The sequence below is a fragment of the Salvelinus sp. IW2-2015 genome, linkage group LG10 (assembly GCF_002910315.2).
Source record: "Salvelinus sp. IW2-2015 linkage group LG10, ASM291031v2, whole genome shotgun sequence".
Lineage (NCBI taxonomy): Eukaryota > Metazoa > Chordata > Actinopteri > Salmoniformes > Salmonidae > Salvelinus > Salvelinus sp. IW2-2015.
Genome location: NC_036850.1, coordinates 6,508,004 through 6,523,985, shown reverse-complemented (window position 1 = coordinate 6,523,985; position 15,982 = coordinate 6,508,004). Strand labels below are relative to the sequence as shown.

The following is a 15,982-nucleotide window of genomic DNA, read 5'->3' as shown; positions in this document are numbered from 1 at the left end:
GTGTGTGTGTGTGTGTGTGTGTGTGTGTGTGTGTGTGTACACAGTAGTTATGGGTCTATCGGATCAGTAAATCTGAAGTCAGTTCTGGTTCCAGAGGGGATCTCAATGCTGTTACACATAGCCATGATAACCAAGTTACCCTGACTTAATAAAACCTGAATTAAAAAAGAACAAGATGTGCATGTTATTATTTCATTTTAACTTTACATTATACCCTGTGTTATAGTAGATCACTGGTTAATACCGACTACACCCTTCCCTTATTTATTTCTACCCACATTTCTGTCCACAACTTTTGAATCAAGTAATAATTAAACAGACACATGTGCTGTCTTTCCAATTGATGTAAACTTCCACACAAATATTCATTAGAAAAGTCAAAATACCTTCACACTGTAGGTCTGTTGTTTTAACGATGTAATAATAATATATACTATTTAGCAAACGCTTTTATCCAAAGCGACAGTCATTTCTGCATGCATTTTACGTACGGGGGGCCCTGGGAATCGAACCCACAACCCTTGCGGTGCAATCGCCATCCTTTACAGGTCCACACATTTATAATGTAATGCTTGTTTATAACAGTCAATAACAGTGATAACAGTATATAGTAGTTGTAATAATTGTTTACAACAATGTACAGCACATCTACCCACGCACAGATGCGTTTCAAGAGCCTATTTTGTTTTCAAGATCCTCAGACCCCTGACGGGGAGCAGCCTGGGGGACAGTGCCATCTATGGAATGGCAATTAAACTGTTATTCCAGATACAAAAATGTCAATTATAAATTGCTTTTCAATGTATTTATATGTAACATTATTGTTGAATAAACATTTTGATGCGCCCCTTATTAACATATTAACGTTTTTGAACTGATTGTATCTTTTATTTCTATTACTCACCTTGGCAGAGTACCTATTTACAAATAACCACTAGAACTCTACAATAAGCCGGTACTGGTACTGGTACCCCGTGTATATAGCCAAGTTATCGTTACTCATTGTGTATTTATTCCTCTTGTTATTTTATTTTAGTAAATTTTTCTTTCAGCATTTTCGGGAAGGGCGGTAAGTAATAATTTCACTGTTAGTCTACAGCTATTGTTTAAAACAAATATTCAAAGCCTCAAAACCTAGTTAAATAGCATGAAAAGGGGAGAGTAGGATCAGAGAAACAGAACGCATCTTGAATCACTGGACAAGTCCATGAGGTAGGATCTTTGTCCWTAGCAGAGGGTCTTTGTCCATAGCAGAGGGTCTTTGTCCATAGCAGAGGATCTTTGTCCATAGCAGAGAGGTATTTGGGTGTGTGAGACTTGACATCAGAAGAGTTACAGGGTGTGTTATGTGGTGATGTCCCATCCCTTCAGGTTGTTGGCATGAGGTAGGACTAAATACATTTAACCCTCCTGCTGTGTTCCGGTCGAATTGGACGGAAGTTTTCTTTTTGAAAAATGTAGTTCATTTAATCTGATTGTCCTGTGTCCACACAGGGCATTTGAACACACAAAATACATTTTGATGATTTTCATTACATTTTGGGTGTTTTATTTAACTTTTGTACACCTGTGGTGTTCCCGGTCAAAAATAACCGGTCATTAGAAATGAATGGGTGAGACTACAATTAGTGTATAAAATTGTGTTCAGGCACATGCCCATTCATCAGATGGACACACTTCCTCTCCCAGACCCCCACATGCATGTGTGTTTGAGCACACACACACACACACAACTCACTCCCCCTTGGCTTCCATGGCAACCCCCACGGGAACCTTTCCCCAATAGAATCTTTCCCAAACGGGAACCACACCTGTTGGCATTCTCACATACAATCGCAACATTGTTTCAATAACATATAGAACCTTTCTGGTAGCTCTGGTATATAAAGCTTTTTTGAGGCCTTGCTCACAATTCATTCTGTGGCAGCACAATGACCAAACAATATACTGTATGTGAGGCTCTTGATCATATCTTTGATCGTGACACTGGTGAGGAGGAGAGAGTCCTTGTCAAACTTTGACACAAAGTAGTCCGTGATAAATAGCACAATATGTTTCATCTGAGTATTTGTTATAGTCAAAATAATCCATACATTATGCTTTTTCTTACTCAAAAACGAGTTGTATGAGCTCAGGTCAATGAGGCCTACAAGCCATAAATAGAAAATAGAAGTTCAAAACTTGTAATGTTCACAAGAACTTAAATTGATAAAAAGATCTCAGACAACATTAGGTGATAATATATGTATTATTATGGATTTATAATCAGCTATAACGGGTGGTAATTTTGGACCTGGAACACAGAATTAGTTAACATGAAAAGAACACAACAGGAGGGTTAAATAGTGGAGTAGGGTGGTGTTATTTTAATTTTATAAAAAAAAAAAAAAAATGTTTTGTGAGTGTAGTGTCAAATGGTAGGGTATTTGTTTATTTATTTATTTCAAGCAAAGTATAAGAGGGTTGTACTCCAGTCTAGTAGATGGCGGTAATGCTTTTTTTATTGGATGGCAACTGCCGTTAAACCTCATCGAAGAAGGAGTTTACAAATATATTTTTAAGGTTGTATTGTATAGCTACTGTGTTCAAGTAACCAGACGTTGACGATGGACTCCACTGTACTGCTTCTATTGACAATGTTCGCTGTTTTAGGTAAAGTTGTTGGAGACAGAAGACTGACATTTGTAACTGTGGTGAGTATGCTGTTAGACTTACGTTTCCCTCACTAACTTTAAACATCAGCTATCTGAGCAGCTAACCGATCGCTGTAGCTGTAAATAGCCCATCCAATCTACCTAGCACATCCCATATTGTTTTTATGTACTTTTCTGCTCTTTTGCACACCAGTATTTCTACTTGCACATCACCATCTGCTCATCTATCACTCCAGTGTTAATTTGCTMAATTGTAATTACTTCGCTATTATGGCCTATTTATTGCCTTACCTCCGCACGCCATTTGCACACACTGTATATAGACTTAATTGTTTTATATGTGTTATTGACCGTACGCTTGTTTATTCCATGTGTAACTCTGTTGTTGTTTGTGTCGCACTGCTTTGCTTTATCTTGGCCAGGTCGCAGTTGTAAATGAGAACTTGTTCTCAACTAGCTTACCTGGTTAAATAAAGGTAAAATAAAAACATACAGTTGATTTGCAAGTTGACTTGTTTAGCTGAAGTTCGCCAGCTAGCGTTAATTTGTGTGTGCTAATCTTGTTTGTTTAACGTTAACTGGCTAGATACACAGTCGTCTCTGACGGTCAGTCTTCTCTTTGCCAGTTCACTTATTGTGTAACATTAAAGTTAGCTACTTACTAACTCGTTAACTACCTAACATAGCTAGCTGGAATGTGTAATGTTACCAAAAGAGGAACTAACGTTAGCTAGCAACATTGTTTTGCTATAGGCTAGCCTTCGCACTGGTAAACAATATCGAGTCTGGACAGTTAGTGCTGTGTAACGTTACCTAGATAACGTTAAGATAATACGGTTTCACTGTTGCCTGTTTTAGGGCTGTACAAGCTAGTATGTGACCTCAATGACTATTTCACGTAACGTTAACTAGCTGACTAATAAGGTCACAAATAATAAGGGGAAAAAATTGGATGAACAGCAACACTGGATTGTTGCTATGTTGACTTTGCTCTAGTAAGTGTGGCTATGTTAATGCAAGACAAAATACACTTTGATTGAGTTCAGCCAAATTGTGGTGTAGGATCCTGCTTGTGCCGGACATGGGGAACGCTAGTCCAACCAGTTTGTCACTTGCCTAGAATATCATATTTGGGATTTTTTTACCTAGCTCTACCGCCATGGTGACCGATCCCCAGTCAAAGCCTACCCTACTGATCGCTACCAGGAGAGCTCTTGGCCCCAGGGCTTTGGACAGCTCTCGCAGGTAAATKTTAAAAAGTCATCAAGGACTGAATAGCACTAGCCTGAAATCCAGAACCTGTTTTGCTAACATTCAACTCCTTGAACTCARTGTCATGCGAAAGCTATGTTTAGCATGACACTGAGTGGAATGATACCTCAAACAAACTGGTACCCAAGCTAGAATAAGTGTTGAGGAAGAATCCTGATGCACTGACGGGTGTGGTTCTTGCTGTACTAATAACACACCGTTTCTGGGATCTCTACAGGAAGGAATGAGGCAGCACTTTGAGCTGGGACAGGTGCTGCGGAAACGCTATCAGGGTTTTCTAAATGACACTTATGACCGACGTGAGGTAATTTATGGTTTAGTTCCTTGTTGAAACTATGATGGTACTATGTCTCACACACTCATTTMAATTAGAAATGCCAATTGGATCGTGTGTATCGCCCAGGTTAAACAAACTGTGGACTCTTCCAAAAATGCACTAGGCTCCTGAGTGGCGCAGCGGTCTAAGGCACTGCATCTCATTGCAAGAGGTGTCACTACAGTCCCTGGTTCGAATCCAGGCTGTATCACATCCGGCTGTGATTGGGAGGCCCATAGGGCGGCACACAATTGGCTCAGCATCGCCCGGGTTTGGCCGGGGTAGGCCGTCATTGTAAATAAGAATTTGTTCTTAACAGACTTAAATAAAGGTTAAAGAAGAAAAATCTAAGTAAAACCAGCTCAAGGCTGTAGCCACTGAACTGCAAAAAGAAGTATCTTGTTTCAATGATAACCACTACCCCTCCTATTGTTCTTTGTCTAGATTTCTGTGAGAAGCACAGACTATGACCGGACCTTGATGAGTGCAGAGGCCAACCTGGCAGGATTGTACCCTCCAAATGGGTCACAGGTCTTCAACCCATCACTGGAGTGGCAGCCTATTCCTGTTCACACTGTGCCCCAGGATGAGGAGAGGGTGAGCAGGGTGATGAGGTCTTGGGTGATATCCAAAGATGGACAGCAGCCACAAAATAAAGAAATTCTGAATATGATTTTGTTTTAAATAATAAGTTATTGGCTACCTCCATACTAATGTACACATCTAAAATGTCTATCTATTTCAGCTTTTGTCGTTTCCCATTCCGGGTTGCCCTCGTTATAAAATCCTCATGAATGAGACTGAACGCACAGAAAAGTACCTCAACATGACATTTCTATACAAAGTAAGTGGCACTGCAGTCACTGGAATTAAGGTGATGACTGGCTAGAGACGTATTCTTATGAAATGTGATTACCTTTTGTTAACTGTCTGCTATGGTTTGAGTCTTCACAATTCATCTTTAGATTCATCACGTCCCCTAACCCCGCTTGACCTAAACTCATGTAATTCTCAACATAGGTGCYTCCTCACAAGGATCAGATTTGCCTCAGGGACCCATAAGGTCTGCCATGGTGGATTTTCCACCATTTAGAATATTTAGAAAAACACTAAAAACGCTACTCTTCTGGCACCTAATGACCGATCTGCACAAAACTTGATATGTGGCATCTATGGACAAAGGTCTCTCAATGCAAGACTTTCCAGACTAGTACCTAAAACAACATGGCCGCTATTGACCAGTAAATATTCACATGGGCATGGTCTGGCTTATAAATGCATATACAGTGCATTCGGAAAGTGTTCAGACCCATTGACTTTGTCCACATTTTGTTACACAGCCTTATTCTAAAACGTATGGAGAATTTTTTATTTATTTAAATCCTTATCAATCCATACAATACCCCATTTTTTACTCGACACAATACCCCCTTTTTTTTTGCAAATGTTATTCAAAATAAACACATGCCTTATTTACATAACTATTCAGACCCTTTGCTATGAGACTCGAAATTGTTCTTAGATGTATCCTGTTTCCATTGATCATCATTGAGATGTTTCTACAACTTGATTGGAGTCCACCTGTGGTAAATTCAATTGATTGGACATGATTTGGAAAGGCACACACCGGTCTATATAAGGTCCCACAGTTGACAGTGCAAAAACCAAGCCATGAGGTCAAAGGACTTGTCTGTAGAGCTCCAAGACAGGATTGGCACAGATCTGGGGAAGGGTACCAAAACATTTATGAAGCATTAAAGGTCTCGAAGAACACGGTGGCTTCCATCATTCTAAAATGGAAATAGTTTGGAACCACCAAGACTCTTCCTAGAGCTGGCCACCCAGCCAAACTGAGCAATCGGGGGAGAAGGGCCTTGGTCAGGGAGGTGACCAAGAACCTGATGGTCACTCTGACAGCGCTCCAGAGTTCCTCTGTGGAGATGGGAGAATCTTCCAGAAGGACAACCATCTCTGCAGTACTCCAGCAATCAGGCCTTTATGTTAGAGTGGGGAGACGGAAGCCACTCCTCAGTAAAAGGCACATGACATCCCGCTTGGAGTTTGCCAAAAGGTACCTAAAGGACTCTGACCATGAGAGAAACAAGATTYTCTGGTCTGATTAAACCAAGATTGAACTCTTGGCCTGAATGCCAAGCGTCACGTCTGGAGGAAACCTGGCACCATCCCTACGGTGAAGCATGGTGGTGGCAGCATCATGCTGTGGGGATGTTTTTCAATGGCAGGGACTGGGAGACTAGTCAGGATCAAGGCAAAGATGAATGGAGCAAAGTACAGCGAGATCCTTGATGAAAACCTTCTCCAGACTTCAGACTGGGACGAAGGTTCACCTTCCAACAGTACAACAACCCCAAGCACACAGCCAAGACWATGCAAGAGTGGCTTCGGGACAAGTCTCTGAATGTCCTTGAGTGGCTCAGCCAGAGCCCGGACTTGAACCCGATCGAACATCTCTGAAGAGACCTGAAAATAGCTGTGCAGYGACGCTCCCCATCCAACCTGACAGAGCTTGAGAGGATCTGCAGAGGAGAATGGGAGAATCTCTCCAAATACAGGTGTGCCAAGCTTGTAGCATCATACCTAAGACTACAAGCTGTAATCGCTGCCAAAGGTGCTTCAACAAAGTACTGAGTAAATGGTCTGAATACTTATGTAAATGTGATATTTCAGTTTTAATCAATTTAGCTAACATTTAAACCAAAAAAAAACAACTTTTTGCTTTGGCATTATGGGTATTGTGTGTAGATTGATTAGGGGGGAGAACTACTTCAGAAATTTTAGAATAAGGCTGTAATGTAACAAAATGTGGAAAAAGTCAAGGGGTCTGAACTTTATGAATGCACTGTAAATCAGTCAAGGATATTTGTGTAGTAACAATTTATTACACGTTGCAAACACTGTCAAGACTCAACATGTACAAGAACATGTCGACTACACAGTGGCGCTAGAACAGGCACATGTTTACATCGCTTGATCTGTTTGACTCCGAGTGATCATTTGGCACACATGCTCAGGGATATGAATCTAGCTAACCCACTTGATATCTCAGATACCACTGGCCCGATATTGACGAAACTTGGATGAATGATGCGTCTTGCCTTAGAGATCCATCATTTACAAAATTGCACTGATTGGCCTAGGGGGGCGCAGCATCATTTGTGGGGGACAACATGTTTGCTGTTCCATTGTTTCTACCTTGTTTTGAATTTCTTCTCCATCACTTGCCAACCACACATGTTGAGCTGTCAAAGCTGTGTCGACAATCTTAACTTTGAATGCCCCTTGTCTAGATTATCAKTGTTTGATCCTTTGCTTTTAAAGGATCTAATAGCGATGATACGGGAGAAAACTGGTCTGAAGAACACCACCATTGAGACTGTTTGGAGTGTCCATGACACCCTGTTCTGTGAGGTAAGCAGCTTATTACCTATAATAAACTCAGCAAAAAAAGAAACGTCCTCCCTGTCAACTGCGTTTATTTTCAGCAAACTTAAGTGTAAATATTTGTATGAACATAACAAGATTCAACAACTGAGACATAAACTGAACAAGTTCCACAGACATGTGACTAACAGACATGGAATAATGTGTCCCTGAACAAAGGGTGGGTCAAATGTAACAGTCACCAGCTGCATTAAGTACTGCAGTGCATCTCCTCCTCATGGACTGCACCAGATTTGCCAGTTCTTGCTGTGAGATGTTACCCCACTCTTCCACCAAGGCACCTGCAAGTTCCCGGACATTTCTGGGGGGAATGGCCCTAGCCCTCACCCTCCGATCCAACAGGTCCCAGACATGCTCAATTGGATTGAGATTTGGGCTCTTCGCTGGCCATGGCAGAACACTGACATTCCTGTCTTGCAGGAAATCACGCACAGAACGAGCAGTATGGCTAGTGGCATTGTCATGCTGGAGGGTCATATCAGGATGAGCCTGCAGGAAGGGTACCACATGAGGGAGGAGGATGTCTTCCCTGTAACGCACAGCGTTGAGATTGCCTGCAATGACAACAAGCTCAGTCCGATGATGCTATGACACCTCCCCAGACCATGACGGACCCTCCACCTCCAAATCGATCCCGTTCCAGAGTACAGGCGTCGGTGTAACGCTCATTCCTTTGATGATAAACGTGAATCCGACCATCACCCCTGGTGAGACAAAACCGCAACTCGTCAGTATAGAGCACTTTTTGCCAGTCCTGTCTGATCCAGCGACGGTGGGTTTGTGCCCATAGGCGACGTTGTTGCCGGTGATGTCTGGTGAGGACCCGCCTTACAACAGGCCTACAAGCCCTCTGTCCGCAATAGGCTGAGAGAGGCTGGACTGTCTGAGCACTGATGGAGGGATTGTGCGGTCCTGGTGTAACTCGGGCAGTTGTTGTTGTCATCCTGTACCTGTCCCGCATGTGTGACGTTCGGATGTACCGATCCTGTGCAGGTGTTGTTACACGTGGTTTGCCACTGCGAGGACGATCAGCTGTCCGTCCTGTCTCCTTGTAATGCTGTCTTAGGCGTCTCACAGTACGGACATTGCAATTTATTGCCCTGGCCACATTTGCAGTCCTCATGCCTCCTTGCAGCTTGCCTAAGGCACATTCACGCAGATGAGCAGGGACCCTGGGCAGGGACCCTGGTTTTTCAGAGTCAGTAGAAAGGCATCTTTAGTGTCCTAAGTTGTCATAACTGTGACCTTAATTGCCTACCGTCTGTAAGCTGTTAGGGTCTTAATGACTGTTCCACAGGTGCATGTTCATTAATTGTTTATGGTTCATTGAACAAGCATGGGAAACAGTGTTTTAAACCCTTTACAATGAAGATCTGTGAAGTTATTTGGATTTCTACAAATTATCTTTGAAAGACAGGGTCCTGAGTTTAGCTATAATTCCTTATAGTTGTATCACATTACAGAATGTCCACCGTACAGTTTGCCATAAATCATGCAGATTGAGTCAATGTTAAACTTTTAAGTTAGGATGTGAAATGTTTCTACAGCCAATGTTTTAGCTAGTGAGGAACCACAGTGGTTTATGGAAGTGAAAACAGAACTGTGAGCCTGTGGCTACTCAGCCTTGTGACTGTTGCGACGTGAGGGAAGTCATGCTTCAGTCTACTCTGGTCAGCTGAAATCAACCTACCATGTATAAACATTTGGGAAGGGCTGGGGAGACAAAGGCTGCAATGTGGTCATTGATTGTCTCCAGACAGATCAAAACTATTTATTTGTATATCACGAAACTTGTTAATCAAGAAATGTCGCCTATACCTACTTTCATTTCGTTGGTGGTTATTGTTAACCTTGTTTTATTGGATGTTCTACACTGTAATTGTAGCAATATCATACTATTTTACTTTAGAGACAGACAACAGCATGTAAATTGAATGGTATTATTATCTTACTAACATTGTTGTGTAGTTTCACCTTTATTCAGTGTCATGAGCATATTGGAGGTTTTTCRTTCACCACCCATGTCATTTCAGGCAAGGCACAACATGACCGCTCCTGACTGGTTGACCCCTGAGATCATGGATGATCTGAGGAAGCTCAAGGACTTTGGCTTTGAAATCCTGTTTGAGGTCTACAAGCATCAGGAGAAAAGCCGTCTCCAAGGAGGTAATGCCAACTGTCAGAATGGGAAGGGCAGAAATGTGTTTCAGCTTAGCCATCTACATTTCCTTTTGTACGTGCTATTTAGTGATGGCCAAGGCTGCGGAGCCGTAGGTAACTGTCCCGTCCCACCTCCTTGGTTTCCTTTTCCCCACAACTGGGCCCAGTTTTTAAAAAGTTCTATCTGGATTTCATCTGTCGGATAGGTTTAAATGTATAGAACAGATTAATCATTGACTTGAATGGAGACTCCTGTTCTATTTTAATGCGTTATTCCAATCCGATTAGCCGAAATCCGGATAACTTWAAAAAAATTAAATGGGCCCTGAAGATTCCGAATCACGTTCTGCGCATGTTTCGTCACCACTACTTTACTCGCAAATATGTGGTCACCCTCCCTTTATTTTTCTCATTGTCAATCGTGAAATTATAATTATTCAGGTTTTACTGGTGAAACGTCCAAGCAGCATTTGCATACCAACCATTTGATCTCAATCAGATTCATGGGGATAAGCATTTAGATCTTCTTGTTGGCTTGAAGTAGCCTACAGCGAGCACATTTTTAAGGAATATTGTTTTAACAAAGTAGCATGTTTCAGTCAAAGCACACATTTTGTCTTGTGGTGTGCGCTGCTGAGTTTTGGCCACATGAGAGAAATGTGACCGTTCGCACAATGAGGTGGTGTTTGTTGTCTTACAGTAACGTTATACAATGGTATTATATTAAATTCTGTTATGTAGAATAGTATAATTATGCACTCTTGCAGACATTGATTCAGCTTTGATCTTACTTTTAGTAGACAAGCACCATTCGCCAGAGAAGCCTGTGCGACTGTGTGTAAAGTAGAGGGTCCCGCACATGCGCAGAAGCTTCTGGATCTTTAGCTGTCGGGAAGAGGGGTCCAAAAAAGTTGGATTGGTATCCACTCCGTTTAGTTACTGCATTTCTTCATATGGCCCTCAAATATATGAAAGTGATTAGAGATTTGAATATGCATTCATACATCTTTGGTTTAGTACGCTCATCTCAAATGATTAAACTACTTTGCACATCATCGAGATGAAGACTAGCCCCACAACCACCATTGAAGTCAGCTGATGTTTTATGTAATGGCAATAGCACTGAAGGAATGAGATAAGAGATGGTAAATCTTCTCATTGTCTACTTAACTGCTAACTATAGGCTTTTACTACTCCATTAAATAGGTGTCCTCTTGGGTAGCATTGTAAATAACATCTCGGAGTCTGCTCTTCCCGGCTCTAATCGCCGTCTGAAGATGATGATGCTCTCTGCGGTAAGCTTTTAAATCTTGTGCATGATCTCCTTTTTACGTGGATGCCTTGGGCTGTTTGCTGCAAATTGTTCATCTAATGCAGGGACGGGCAACTGGTGGCCCACTGTAGGCCTGTGGATCAATTTCAAATTTGGGGAGGGGGGGGGACTCAGAAGGTCTCAACTTACTGTTTAGAGTTAGAATAATAAAATACACAAGGTGGAATTTTTACATTTGGTTGCACATCAGCAGTCACTCAATTAGCCCATGTCAGCACATTTTTGGGGGTATTGAAAGTTAGTCTAGCGGMCAGTTATCTAAACTTGTAGTAAGCATGGACAAATTACTGACCGGGTGKGGCCATTGCTCATCAGTTATCATATTAACAACTGCATTTTCTCTCCGCCCCATGGCAAAATGTGTAGAATTGCAGCAAACTTAAAATGGCAACATTTTCACTCCGCCCCGTGGCAAAATGTGMCGAATGCATGAGTCTTTTGTGTTACTTTTCAGCATGACACCACCGTTGTGGCTTTGCAGTCGAGTTTGAGTATCTTCAATGGAAAGCAGCCGCCCTATGCCTCCTGCCACATATTTGAACTCTATCAGGAAGACAACGGGTAGGTTGTACCGTGATGGAATAAGACCCTTGTTAATAGCTATACCAAACTTTGTGTAGTTATATTATACTGTGCTATCTTGTGAACTGGCTCAGATAAGCAACGTCCGGTCCCCCAAAAAAATATGTACAGTACCAGTCAAGTTTGAACACCTACTCATTCAAGGGTTTTTCTTTATTTTTTACTATTTTCTACACTGTAGAATAATAGTGAAGACATCACAACTATGAAATAACACATATGGAGTCATATAGTAACCCAAAAAGTTATACTACTACTGGTGGTTTCTTTGCAGCAATTCGACCATGAAGGCCTGATTTCACGCAGTCTCCTCTGAACAGTTGATGTTGAGATGTGTCTGTTACTTGAACTCTGAAGCATTTATTTGGGCTGCAGTTTCTGAAGCTGGAAACTCTAATGAACGTATCCTCTGTAGCAGAGGTAACTCTGGGTCTTCTTGATGGTTTTTGCGACTGCACTTGAAGAAACTTTCAAAGTTCTTCCAGTTTTCCTGGATTGACTGACCTTCATGTCTTAAAGTAATGATGGACTGTTGTTTCTCTTTGCTTATTTGAGCTGTTCTTGCCATTTAATATGGACTTAGCCCTATTTGGTAAAAGACCATCTTCTTCTGTATACCACCCCTACCTTGACAACACTACTGATTGGCTCAAATGCATTAAGAAGGAAAGAAATGTACTTTTAACAAGGTACACCTGTTCATTGAAATGYATTCCAGGTGACTAACTCATGAAGCTGGTTGAGAAAATGCCAAGTGTGTGTAACGGATGTGAAATGGCTAGCTAGTTAGCGGGTACGCGCTAGTAGCGTTTCAATCAGTTACGTCACTTGCTCTGAAACCTAGAAGTAGTGTTGCACCTTGCTCTGCAAGGGCCGCGGCCTTTGTGGAGCGATGGGTAACGACGCTTCGTGGGTGACTGTTGTTGATGTGTGCAGAGGGTCCCTGGTTCGAGCTCGGGTATGGGCGAGGGGACGGACTAAAGTTATACTGTTACATGTGCAAAGCTGTCATCAAGGAAAAGGGTGGCTACTTTGAAGAATCTCAAATATATTTTATTTAACACTGTTGTTGTTGGTTACTACATGATTCCATATGGGTTATTTCATAGTTTTGATGTCTTCACTATTATTCTACAATGTAGAAAATAGTAAAAATAAATACCTTGAATGAGTAGGTGTGTCCAAACTTTTGACTGGTAYTTTATATCTGATTGAGATCTGCTGTCAGTCTAATATAGGAAGTCTATCCCATCTAGATCATTCACAGTGGCCATGTTTTATCGCAATGACACCACAAGAGCGCCTTACCAACTGGCTATACCTAGCTGTGACCTCTTCTGCCCCCTGGAGGACTTTGTGCGCCTCACCAAACCATCCATCCCAGAGGATTGGGACAAGGAGTGCATGGTTGAGTCTCCTACAAAGGATACAGGTATGATGGGAGTAACATGGGCCGTTTGATAAAGAGCCTTGAAGCAATAGAATGTGTTGAATAAGGGTCATTCCACTTTAAAGGGATACTTCGGGATTTTGCCAGAGGCTGTTTATCTACTTCTCCAGTGTCAGATGAACTCGTGGCTACCATTTTTATGTCTCTGTGTGTATTTTGAAGGAAGTTGCAAACTACCATTACCCATAGACTGCCAGTCATTGCGCTAACACTAGTTAGCATTGGCTTGCGAAACTACCTCTAACTTCCTTCATACTGGACACAGATACATAAAAATGGTATCCACGAGTTCACCTGACTCCGGGGAAGTAGATAAAGGGCCTCATTTTAATTCATTGCCTTGAATTAAAATGGTGCAMAGAAAGAGGATTTTGAAACCTACCGTCTCAGATTGTTCTGAAACGGTTTCTGTAGTTAGAAACGGATAAGATATTCATTCAACATTATTTTGTTGAAATGTAATTTGATCTCTGTGAAATTAACCTAATTTGGACATTTTTTCTATTGATAGGGTTCATATATTCTATATAGTACCTCGCATCCAATTTGGACCAAACTTCTTCCTACCAATGAGTAAGATATTCAAAACAATTGTCAAAAGCCACCTATAGACCCCCTCCACACCAATACCACCCCAACAACAGAATACATTAATGCAGGGGTTCCCAAACTTTTTAGCTCAGGCCCCCACTCCAGCATTGGGGAATATCCCGCGACCCCCCCCCCCCTGCGCATGTGAGTGCCACGTCTATTTCTATGGGCATAAGCACTGTTCATGACACACTGTTCACACCCCTCTTGTTGGTAAAGCTTATTTCCTGTTGTCATGTCTGTGTATTCATGTGATATTTGAGTGACTCAAATATTACTACAAAGTCTATGGACTAAAACACCAAGCTAAAAAGCGTTAGCAGACATGAGCTAATTGATCTGGACATTTCTGACAAGTCATACATAGCTCTCTAAGGTATGCAATGACTGACTAACAAAACTGATAATGCACTACCCAATTTYGAAATTGCACCTTGTGCATTCTACTATTACAACTTTCAAGAGTAAGTTGAAAGCTGCACTGAGTTCCTGGTAATACCAGTATGTATGATGGGACATAAAACAAATAACTTCAATAAGTAATTTACCTGTACGGGGGGGAAGTACATCACCAAATTCACTGGGATTACATAGATGGATAAAACAATACTCAAGCTGCAGTTCAATACAATTTTTTTTTTGGGGGGGGGGGGGGTTTCTCATGTTTTACACATTGGTAGGAAGACGTTCGGACCAAATCGTATGTTGGGTACGATATTTATTCAATATATTATAGGAATCCTATAAATTAAAATGGCCAATTTTGGGTGCACCTGAATTTTTCAGAGATCAAATTATATTTCAACAAAATAAAGTTGCAGGAAAGCTTATATTATGTTTCTAACTGCAAAAACTACTTCAGAACAATCTGAGATGGTGGGTGTCATTGCTGAAGTGACATGGAACGACTAATAATGTGTGTTTGACATATCTAMTGTGTCTTTCTCTGGTCCCATCAGAGGTGGTCATCGGACTAGCAGTTTGTGGCTGTTTGCTCTTCCTCCTTATCGTCCTCCTGCTCGCTGTGCTTTGTCGGCAACGTGATCCCTCCAACGGCTACAGTCACGTTCACAATGRGATTGAATCTTGACAAAAGTACAAACTCCACCGTAGGCAGGATTCATGGGAGAGTGAAGATGTTGTTTGAATGCCTCCCAGCTCTGCCCCCTGGTGGGGGATGCAGGAAAAGGGAACACTAGACTCCTTTTAGTGCAACTTTTTAAACTTTATTTTATTTTTTTTTGATTTTTCCTTCAAAGGGGACTGTGACCTTTCACCAAAAATGCACATGCACTTACTGGGGAGGACAAAGGTTATCTAGTCTTCTAGTGAACTGTTGTCATGGTAAGTATTCTTAAGCTTGTGAATGAAGTTGGCTACTGCATTCGGACAAAATTGGCTTTTTTAATGTTTTCAATTACTACTTGTACTCATGGGTCCMAGTCACCTGACCAGCGTTCTTACAAAATGTGGACCACTGGATGCTTCATGCTTGTTTGATGGAGAATAATGATCATTGTGACACTGAACCCGAGGACTGCTTGTGCTTCATTCTCTCCAAGGAACAGATTTTGGCCGACTGTACTGCGCATTCTTTCTAGCAAGTAATTTGATAAAGAATGCTATTCATTTCCTCTGGTGGTGATTGTCATGGTACTTGGAGAAGCCTTCACATCATGGTAGTCTTGGTAAAGGCTTTGCTCTATATGTCAGAGGCATGTACTAACAAGCCTGTCATGCTTTGTGCCTAGGGCTGTTAGATTCAATTTAAGGCACAGTAATTCAGTTATTTGCTGAAAAAGATACATGTATATAAGTGTGACTGCCCTCTTTCTGCTCTTTTAAAACTGCCTCTGAGGTTTAGACTTTTTTTTTTTTAGGAACAAGTGATTACTTCGTTTTTTAAATTTCCCCCAAAGTAAAAAAATAAAAATAAAAAAAATAAATACATTATAATTATTACAATATAAATACAGTATAATACCTTTTAAGTTACTGAGTGCAGTGTTCACAACCTGAGGGGGCTCTCCGCTGAGTTCCCATCAAACAAGTCACTCCGACCAAGGTAAAGACAGATTCAGGGGCTGGATATTCGACGGATATCCACCTGTAGTTTTCCTTACATCCACCAACCGCAGTTAGGAACGGTCAACATATTGACA

General features: G+C 41.5%; 1 protein-coding gene across 1 annotated transcript; it reads left to right on the top strand.

Moving 5' to 3' along the window:
• The first annotated feature begins 2,520 nt into the window (after positions 1-2,520).
• On the top strand, positions 2,521-15,454 carry LOC111969215 (lysosomal acid phosphatase). Its single transcript, XM_023995211.2, has 11 exons — positions 2,521-2,693; positions 3,804-3,899; positions 4,144-4,230; positions 4,687-4,839; positions 4,988-5,086; positions 7,582-7,671; positions 9,738-9,870; positions 11,071-11,159; positions 11,652-11,758; positions 13,036-13,211; positions 14,780-15,454. The coding sequence occupies exons 1-11, from the start codon at positions 2,607-2,609 to the stop codon at positions 14,908-14,910; spliced, it is 1,248 nt and encodes a 415-aa protein (XP_023850979.1). The 5' UTR covers positions 2,521-2,606; the 3' UTR covers positions 14,911-15,454.
• The last annotated feature ends 528 nt before the right edge of the window (positions 15,455-15,982 follow it).